Here is a 10,742-nt window from a genome sequence, read left to right on the forward strand (position 1 = left end):
CATTCTCACATAAATTGCACATACAGGTCAAAAATTAGTCATAACATTTACATAATTCTAATTACAAATCTTATTTTGAACAGAGATTCCTCATTATGTCGGCTACTATTTTAACATGATTTCTGTTTCAAAGCTTCTACTCTGAATGCTAATGTCAGGAATAATATTCATGCCACAGCCTTCAACGAAAGATTTAACCTGTAAAGAACTACAAACACTTTGTAGTATTGTACAATTTATTATTTTTTTTAAAAATAATTCAGGGAGTTCAAAATGTAATAGGTACTATATGAGACAGCCATTTGATATTATACAAATACCAAAAAAAACTGTAAAAGCTGTGCGCATTACAGATTCATTTCCTGATGAATTTGTTTTTCTCGCAAAAGCCCTTCAGTGACGTGTAAAGGCAAGCAGCCATACTCTTTACATTCTCTTATTCCCTACATGGAGTACAAATGAGTATAAAGTCTTTATCTTTATCACTTCGGGCACTGACTAGTACCCATGCATAGTATTTTCATGCCTTACTTAATGCTGAGTATAAGCTGTGTGTTCACAGCAGCATTTCCTTAACAGCAGTTCGGGTTTTAAACTAGTTTCTTCTTTTAAGAATACTTATATGTTTGTGTATGTATTCGCACAGGACTGGAGTGCGAGTGTTTATGCATATGTACGTATCAGTAGTCATCTCCGCGGCTCACGACTTCCTTGCATGTAGGTCTGAGCAGGATGGTGTGTTCGAACTGAGCAGTGTATGAGCCCTTGGCATCACAGAGAGGGGGGTAGGGGTCAATGATGCCCAGGTCACACAGGTTCTTCAGGGCCATCAGGTACTTGCTTTCACCCAAACGGTCGAGCCAGCGGCGACAGAACGCCAGGGTGCCGAAGTTCTCGTTCACAACATTTAGCAAGTGCTTTGCCCTGGGCAGCCTGAAGTTTATTTTTTAAAAAAGCATACAAAGAAAACAAATGTTTTCTGCTAATTGTTTAGAAATAATTCTCATATAATTATTTCATAAAACCTAAAAGAATATTATAAATTGCTGCATTTTACTAAATTCATAAAATTAGGAAATTGTTCATGTACAATGAATTGTGTAAATAGTTAGCAAAATCCAAAAGCATTCTTGCGTAAACTGAAGTGTTTAATGGATACATTGTTCGTAAACCTAAATGTATTGTGTAAATTGTCGCATTCAGTGGAATTTTTTTTAGGTTTTAACGAACAATTCTCACATATAATGCACAAGTTATTTGTGAAAAAAAAGAAAAAGAAAAATAAGATTGTGTAAATAGCTGCATTATGCTAAATATATTAATGTAAAATGTGTCAATGCACACAAAGTGTAAATTATTACTAAAAACACCCATATGAAACTATCTCATTTAATGCATAAATTGTTTGCCATACCTAAAAATATTCTGGCATTTAATGTAGAAATCATTAATGCATACAACGTGTAAATTATTAATAAAACCATTCTTATGAAATTCTTGCATTCAATGTGTAAATGTTTTCAGTTCTTGCGAACAATTCATCCATCATGAAATTAATCATACTCATTCCTAAACCTAAAACGGTTCTGTAAATACCTGCATTGTGGCAAAAACATTAATGTAAAATGCGTAAATACAAACAACACAAAAATTACTTTGCCGCATTCAATGCATATATTGTCAAATCACAAAACAGATCTTCCAGATATGCTACATGTGCTTATGTAAATGTATGAGCGGCTGATTATCATTGGTTCTTACCTGATTGGCACATGTCCAACATTAAAGTTCTTCATGTAGTGTGAGCAATCCATGTCATCGTGGACCACTCCTTTACCAGTGCTGCCGAATGTCTCGATAGCGTACACCTCTCCTTCCTGGATGTGAATGGAAATTAATAGAGAGGCAGTCAAAATATTTACATATTATTCTATAAACATGAAAATGGATGTAATATATTACCATTTTTTTCTTTCAACAATTTAAATGTCTGAGTTTATCAGATAGTATAATTAAAATGTGTACAGAAAAGAATACAACTTGCGCAATTAGCTTTTTAACACTGCAGTAAGCAATGACTATATGCTAGTAGGATACTACGGATCATTTGTATCGTACTTTTCACAAATAATAAAAAAGTAGCATAAATACATAAAATTGTAACAAAAAAAGTTTCAACCAGTATACTACATTGTTATCACTTGATCTCATGTCATAAATAAAAATGGCTGCTTTTTTCAGTGTTTTGCAGTTCTGTGTGGTAAAAATGTCAATATGATCAAGATAGATCAAAGCAGCTGATTTTTTACTTACTAATATTACTTTACGGTTTAAAAAAGCTGAACATGAATTCCAGCACAAAGTTTCCGTTTTAATGGTGAAAGAGTGAGTAAAGAGGTAAGCAGATAAACTTTTAACATTTCATATTTACGACAGAAATGGCAAGCAACCAACAGAAATATCTAGTGCAGACTACTCTAATTTTGGTTCAATTTTGTATTTTGAATAGAAAATATGGTAACACTTTATTTTATGGTCCAATTCTCACTATTAACTAGTTGCTTATTAGCATGCATATTTCTAGCGTATTGGCTGTTTATTAGTCCTTAATGCACATATGAATGCCTTATTCTGCATGATCATATTCTAGATCCCTTAACCCGACCCAATACCTAAACTTAACAACTACCTTAGTAACTATAAATAAGCAGCAGTGGAAAACTCTTAAACTATTAAAAAAGTTAATAGTTAATGTGTTCCCTATTCTGAAGTTTCCGAAAAATACATGCTATTATTCTTTCATGATTCATAACGAATATGACGAATCAAAAACATTAGGCATACGTTTTGTTTAAGGAATTGTGATCCTGTCAAATTTCAAGACACGGTTACAGCCTTGTTCCAGTTAATATGTGAAAGGTCAAGCTGAGTGCATTGCATTATGGGATACAGTTTTCCATGCAGTATGACTCCATACTCCAGAAATAGCAAGAGGAGTAATCTAGTACGCTAAATTGAAATGTAAACCTTCAAGATTAGAGAAAGGTGTGAAATTCCATGCATACTGCGCAACGTATACATACTGCATAAATAGAAGTAGTAGTATGCTATTCCAGACATAGCCAAAGTAACACAGACACCTTTAAGGCAACACAAAATGAAATTACATTGACACACACACACACACCTCCATTCTGGTGGCTTCTCCTCCCTTCACTATAGGCACTGTTTTACCAGCATGTATCCGATACTGACCAATAGAGTGTCCATTCAGATTCCGAATAGGTTTGACTGAAGAAATACACACAAAATGAGGTGCACTTAAGGGATTAAAATTACTATTAACAATTTGCAATAAAAAATATATTTCATCAATACCTTGGTACGTTTTGCCATCTATTTCAACCTCGTACGACTCCATCACTTCCTGTATTGATTCTCCAACATCGCAAAGACGTACATCTATACCTGCACACTGTGGAAAGACAAAAAGTTATTTCCGCGCACACAATAACTTTGTCATGTCAGTCGCTCACACACTCACCTTGATGCCTGTGTTGGTAGCATCTCTCACAGCCTCAAGCAAGCGGTCATACTTTGGATTGAAGGTGACAGTGAAGGCACAGTCAATGATCCTGCCTAAAACACACAGTACATTTTTACTTAATAAAAATCTTCTTAAAGGGTTAGTTTACCCAAAAATGAAACTAAGCCTGTGTTTTACCTCAAATCATCCTAGGTGTATATGACTTTGTTTTTTTTTCAGACAAATCCAATCAGAGTTATGTTAAAAAAAAAATGTCTTGCTCTTCCAAGCTTTAGAATGGGAGTAGGCGGCTGTTTTTGTTCAACAGTCCAAAAGTAGTCAAATAAAGTGCGCACAGTTGGATTCGTTTAAAAGAAGAATGTCATAAACACCTAGAATGCCTTGAGGGTGAGTAAAACATGGGCTAATTTTCATTTTTGGATGAACTAACCCTTTCTTATTATCAGTGGCATCTCAGCCAGTCCACTTTTTTTAAATCAAAGGGAGGCCCAATATAGCCATACCGTTGATGTGTGTGCCGAAATCAATCTTGCACACATCATCGTACTGGAGGACGGTAGGGTCTCCAGCGTTTGGTGTGTAGTGAGCAGCACAGTTATTCAGTGAGCACCCGGTTGGAAACGCCAGCCCTGCGTTCAAACTGTTCTCTTTGATCAGCTTCCTGCTGCAGTCCTCCAGACGCTCACTGACAGAACATGAAAATAGGGTGTGTTATGATCTAGCTGGCAACTAGGACCCATGTCATTAATATCAAAAACAACTGGCAAATTTGGACACTTGGGCTTGATTTCTTTTAAGAATAGCATCATTAGGTTGGGGAAGTTACTTTTTTGTATATTATCAACCAATTAGTTTTTTTGTTTTTTACATTACAGGTGTACAGATATCAAAGTCATAATGGGCTCACCAGATGTCAATCATAGTCATTCCAGGTTTGATCCAGCTTCTTACATATTGGCGCACCTGACGATGGGCTTCGGCCGCCTCCCGGAAGTCATTCCACATCTCCTCATTGGCTTTATCCATCGCTTGCTTCTCATCATTGCTTTTTCTCCAAGCAGCGCTACGCCTGAGTGGTCAAAAAAAAAACACTTTATGATGCAAGTACATTTATTTACCTTGAGAATAACCTTGATCATATAAACACTGTAAGAAATGGAACCGTAAATGTATTTCCAAGCCATTATTTAGATTGGAAAAGTCTTATAAAGTCTAATATGGTTTTTTTTATTAGCTAGAGTAAAATGAAATGGCTCAGTTTTGTGGATGTGTTATTAAATATTGCACCAGGCTATTAAATAGAAAAATAAATAATAATAAAAATGGTTAAATGAAAGATAAAAACTAGTGAATGTAATTAAGAACAATATTAATTACAAGAAAAAATTCACACAAAAATTTATAAATGACATTATTTTAACATTTGGCTAGTCGGGTTAAATTTTTTTATTTATAGTTGTTTGGTTGTACTTCCTCTGATGATTACGGTTAAAGTTAAGGCAAAGTCAGGTCAAGATCATACATTTATAGGCCATAAATGTTTTTGAAGACTGCTGTAGGACTCTAGTAAGGGACAAGATGATGTGAGGAAGTTTAAGTATATGAGCTGCTCCTCGCACACACAGCATTCACAACTATTTTTGGAGTAGTTTAGGCGCGAGGGAACATGAGTGACCTCTATGTCAGTAGTCTCAGCGATATAATATTACACAGAGCACAGGGTAATATGAGGTAGAAAGTACAAGGTGACCTGAGGGGGGCGTTAAAGAGGGTTTTCACTTTGAGAAAAGACTAAATATCTTACCCATCCTGTGACGGAGGGTATTCACACTCCTGACCCACAGGAAACACACCGCTGGGGTACAGATCACAGATGGGGATGGATGGAGGGTTCGTTTGGGTTTTGGCTAGAGGAGAGATGGTAGATATCAAATGCATTTAATGGGATAGTTCAATCTAATTTAGTTGTGCATCAAAATGAATTTTATCCGTGGATTGTGGAACTCGAAAAGGAAATATTTTGCAGAATGTTCACGTTGCTCTCTTCCATACAATGTAAGACTATGTTTTGGTGTCCACAAAAGCATTAGCCAGCTGGAAACGCCTTTCTTTTTTTTTTTTTTTTTTTTTGGTTGCTGTAATACGGAACATCTACGAAAATGTTAATATTATCTGATTTCGCAGCCAGTTTATGAATTTGAATTTGTATTGTGTAAATTTGAATTACTGACAAGTTTCATTTAACAAAACTGAATATTATGTGACATTTAACATAATTCTGAATCAGATTTTTTTTTTAAATTGAATATTAAACATTTGAAATTTAACAACCTGAATGTTTTTTTGCCGGAGTTTTAAAGACATATTTTTAAACAGCAAATTTTTTGTTCTGAAATCTTTTAAAACATACAGCTTCAAGTTTTCAGGATTAAGAGGAAATTCGAACACCTGTCAATGATTCAAATTTACACAACACAAATTCAATTAGTTTTGTCATATTATAAGATCCATATTCTGGCCCTTGTTTTAAATGTGTTTGTTCCGTTGTTGTGCTTCTTGTTGGCGTAGGTTTGCTGTAGTGGTGGATGTGGTGATTGGTCAGTGTGGTATTTGTCCTGCCCCTCGTCCAATATGATTGGGCAGCTGGGATGAGCTGGGATTTAAAATAAGTTAAATAATAGCTTACCGCCTCGTCACATTCATGGCGTTTAAATAAAATAAGTCTCTCTCATTGAAAGCAATTGAAAAAAAATTAATATGCTAGCCTTGAGAAAAAACATTTTGGTGGGAACGGCCTAAAGAAAGCTCTCTGAGTGGATGGATACCATGTGGCCATCACTTCAAATGCTCCTACAAGGCCATTCTAACACTCACACACACACACACACACACACTAAAACCTCCCATGCGTGAGATGCTGAAAAAAAGACTCTAACACAAGAGACTCTAAAGACACTAACACAGCGGTCAAAAAAGAGGTGCATTAGAATGAATGTTTTAATGAAATTTGAAGTTTTGAGTTGCCTATGACACCTATAATAATATATTGGTATCACATTAATAGTTTTATTTTTATTTTTTATCAGTATCAGCTGATATTAGATATTTATTGTACTAATCATTCCCCCTCCATTTGTAGTTTTTAGATTATTTTGCCCCTTAAAAAAATACTCTAATAATAATAATAATAATAATAATAATAATAATAATAATAATGAAGTTACACTAATAATTCAAGTTTAAATGTAATCTGTAGTAAATAAAAAAAAAATTAATCTATTTTTTATAATGTAAATTAAAATGTTCAATTGAAGATTGAAAGACTGAAAATGAGTGTGAATACATGTTCCTTCATTTTTCGGAGAAAATATTTGACCATATGAAGGCCTGTCAGTTAAAATGAACTGATAACATCAGTTTTTCATGTTGACTTGAACGTTTTATGTTATGACTCTGATAAATATCTGCTAAATAATGTCAAGCATTTGGTGACCTGCTCAAAATCCTGTTGAAATAAAGTCTGCACTGCAGGATTTTCCCAGAGGCACAGCGATTTGGCGTTTGGCCAGTCTGCTGCATCGGCAGTCAAACACGCTCTCTGATCCCTTCAACACACACACACACACACACACACACACACGCACGCACACACACACACAGTCTTCCTGAGGTCCCCGTACCGTCACACACTCAAAGGTGCTGCACTGACACGGTCCCATTCACACTGATGATAACTGATTACTCCTCATTTCTCTTCAGTGGTCATTATCTAACATCTTGTCCAATCAGCAAAGAGCAAGGGCATTTTATCAGCCAACGAGCTCCGCTCTGACTCTGGTCCTGCAGGGAACACAATGTACAAGGAGATGAGAAAAGACACTTACGTCCTTTCTTCTTCTTTGTCTTCTTTTTTTTCTTTTTCCCAGAGACGCTGTCAGCTTCTTCACCATCTGAGACACAAGTGTTGTGTAATTAAAGAGAACATATATATATATATATATATATATATATGTACATTTATTCATTTAGCAGATGCTTTTATCCAAAGCGACTTACATTCATTTGTGTATATATATAATAAATATATTCATATATAAATTACATTATGTGTGTGTGTGTGTGTGTGTGTGTGTGTGTATATATATATATTTAAATATATATGTAAATATATATATATATATATATATACAAATACATACATGTGTTTATATATGTTTTTATATACACAAATAATAAATATACACAGTACACACACTTACAGTATATTACGTAAACAAAATGTCATAATTTTGATGCAATTCATTGTTGCCAGCCCTATATATGTATATATATATATATATATATATATATATATATATATATATATATATATATATATATATATATATATATATATATATATATATATATATATATATGTATATATATATGTATATATATATATATATATATATATATGTATATATATATGTATATATATATATATATATATATATATATATATGTATATATATATATATATATATGTGTATATATATATATATATATATATATATATATATATATATATATATATATACTGGGGAAAATACAATTTAATAAAACTATATACACATAAAAAAAACTAATAAAAATGACAAAAACACAACAAAACCACTAAAATAAAGAATAATGGAAAATATGAAAAATAAGACAAACTCAAAATATTAATAAAAAAACTAAAAATAAGTACTAAAAAAACTAAAAAAAGCACGGTGGTATCTTGAATTAAACAAAAAAGGTAATGTGACATTCTTTATAAATGAATTTTTTTTTTTTTAAATTATACAAACATATATATATATTTGTTGTGTGTGTGTGTGTGTGTGTGTACTGTATTTATTATATAATAATGAAATGTATTCATTACTTATAATTGAGTAAGTATATTAAAAAAAAACATAAATGATGATCATTTTCTGCAGTGGTATGCTACAGTGAATTGCTGTGACTTGACCTTGAGACCATGAGTTATTTTTGAAATATAAAATTATATTTTGTATCTTAGCATAATAACACATCAATCTAGAGATGTTAATCTACCAACAAAAAAAAAGGAAGAAGAAAAAAAACACCTAGAAATGTATTGCATTGTGAGATACAAACCCAGTGCAAGGAAAAGTAAGTGGTAGTGTGAAAACACACGGTCTGTGAGAACGAGAGCGCTGAAGCACTGTAGGAAACCAGCGATGTTAGATCACTGATGCTGTAAAAGAACTAGAAACGTGCGTCTGAAAGCTGAATACCTTCTTCTCCATCCTCCTCTCTATCTTTCTCATCCAGGTTCTGCTGTTGGGTTTGTTTCCTCAGCTCCAGCTCGCCATCCTCACCCTGCTCGCTGTGTCCTGCTGCAAAGTCACACACACAGGTGAACAAGCCCATAAGCAAAGGAAGTGCTAAGTGTGCCAGATACATCAGAGGCTGCAGTCTCCAACACTGTGTGTGTGTGTGTGTGTGTGTGTTTGTGTGACAAGGAAGTAAGTAACTGCTGTCAGTTTGGAAGCTGTCCACAGCTTCATCTCATATACAGGATCTATATGACAGCACACTTGGCTCGGAAACAAGCCTGAGAAACAATCTGCAGCATCATATAACCTTGGGAGGGCAACACATCAGACCTGATGATGCAAGCACACAGAGCAGTACATACTGTAAAATACAAGTGTGTGCATAGGCAGAATTTGACATAACCTTAAATAAGAACAGTGTTATGCAAATCAGACTGTTTCTCAAAACTCAGTAACTTTAATAGCAACATTAAAAGTGGCAATCACACTTCTGCCGGGCTGCTAGCAAACATATCATTTCAAGTATTTATTTATGGCTAGCTGCCTAACTAGGTAGCATTTATGTCAACTGTTTAACTAGACATTATTATAGAGATGTGTTAGGTTAAAAACCTAGTGAGCTGTCTACTTGGTTTGCATTTTGGGCTCAAAACTTTGTGGACCACAAATAAAAACAGCATTTTCAGCATATATATATATATATATATATATATATATATATATATATATATATATATATATATATATATGAATAAATGCTAGAAATCTAGGAAGCTACCAAAAACAGAAAAAACACATATAAAAAGAAATAATACAAATATTTTTTAAAGTATATTTAATAAATAATTATTACATATTTTGTTAATAAATTCTAAGTATGTTTTATGTATTTTATAACTTCATAAAAATATATTAAAAGTATATTGAAAGTAATTTCTGTAGGAGCAAAATAGCCTATATTTATTATACTGTAAATGTTCTAGGTATAAAAGTATATACAAAAGGTATGTTATAAGTAACAATATTTTATATTTATTTTATATACATTTGAAAATAATATTAAAAGCACTTCTTTAGGAAACAGACAGCATGTTTTGCAACCTATATCAAAGAAAAAATGAAAATAATAGATACAATATGAATATATATATATCTATTTTCTCCAAAACATCTCAGATAAAATTTGAAAGGTTGGGAAAAAACTTTTTCTTCCTTTTTTTTTTATTTTATTTTTTTACGGTGGCTCTTACTAATGCTTGACCCCAGACGCAGACAGATACAGTAGAGATCCAGTCCAGTTAATCTGAGAAGTTCACAGCGGAGCGTTTAAAGCCTGAGGGGCCTGGGCACTCTATGAATGAGACACTCACCGGAAGCGGCGGACTTGCTTTTCTTCTTTTTCTTCTTCTTCTTCTTGGCTGGGTCGGCTTCTTCTCGTTCCGCCCCGTCCCCGTTCAGGATCAACGTGTCCACGCCGGGCTGCACCGGCAGCGGCTCGGTCCCGTTCGCCTCCATGACCGCGGACGCGAGTGGAGAAAGACCGGTGCGTTGTGGGAGGAGCTGAGAAAAGCTGCCGGATCAGCTGAGCGCGTGACGCCAAATGCCAAATTACTCATACTATGGCGAGGAATAACCTCATGAATGTTAATTAGATCGTGATGACGCTGGAAAAATATCGAATTAATATTCATGAACCGTGCCGTTAATTGGCCAGCTGACTAGCGCGTTCTGCGTCTTAGCCAATCAGATAAGACCATTGCGCGAACGTCAATTTATAGAATACATATAATTCACAAATCAAGGCATCCACGTTGTGAGGTTTGTAAAGCAGCAAGCGGAATATTAATGATGGAAATCCATTCACACTA

The 10,742-nt window shown here is 34.0% G+C and overlaps 1 protein-coding gene across 2 annotated transcripts; it reads right to left on the reverse strand.

Annotated features, from left to right (window-relative positions):
- Window positions 1-218: 218 nt before the first annotated feature.
- metap2a (methionyl aminopeptidase 2a) lies at window positions 219-10,464 on the reverse strand. Of its 2 annotated transcripts, none has more exons than XM_052554244.1 (11): window positions 10,245-10,464; window positions 8,833-8,931; window positions 7,432-7,497; window positions 5,352-5,454; window positions 4,455-4,616; window positions 4,051-4,232; window positions 3,545-3,639; window positions 3,379-3,475; window positions 3,188-3,291; window positions 1,762-1,877; window positions 219-933 (listed from the first exon to the last, which is right to left on the reverse strand). In XM_052554244.1, the coding sequence occupies exons 1-11, from the start codon at window positions 10,387-10,389 to the stop codon at window positions 681-683; spliced, it is 1,422 nt and encodes a 473-aa protein (XP_052410204.1). In that variant the 5' UTR covers window positions 10,390-10,464; the 3' UTR covers window positions 219-680. The 2 variants fall into 2 exon arrangements, with proteins under 2 accessions (XP_052410204.1, XP_052410203.1); XM_052554243.1 differs by having other exon boundaries at window positions 8,833-8,934; window positions 10,245-10,463.
- Between the last annotated feature and the right edge of the window lie 278 nt (window positions 10,465-10,742).

Source organism: Carassius gibelio, chromosome B4 (assembly GCF_023724105.1).
Source record: "Carassius gibelio isolate Cgi1373 ecotype wild population from Czech Republic chromosome B4, carGib1.2-hapl.c, whole genome shotgun sequence".
NCBI lineage: Eukaryota > Metazoa > Chordata > Actinopteri > Cypriniformes > Cyprinidae > Carassius > Carassius gibelio.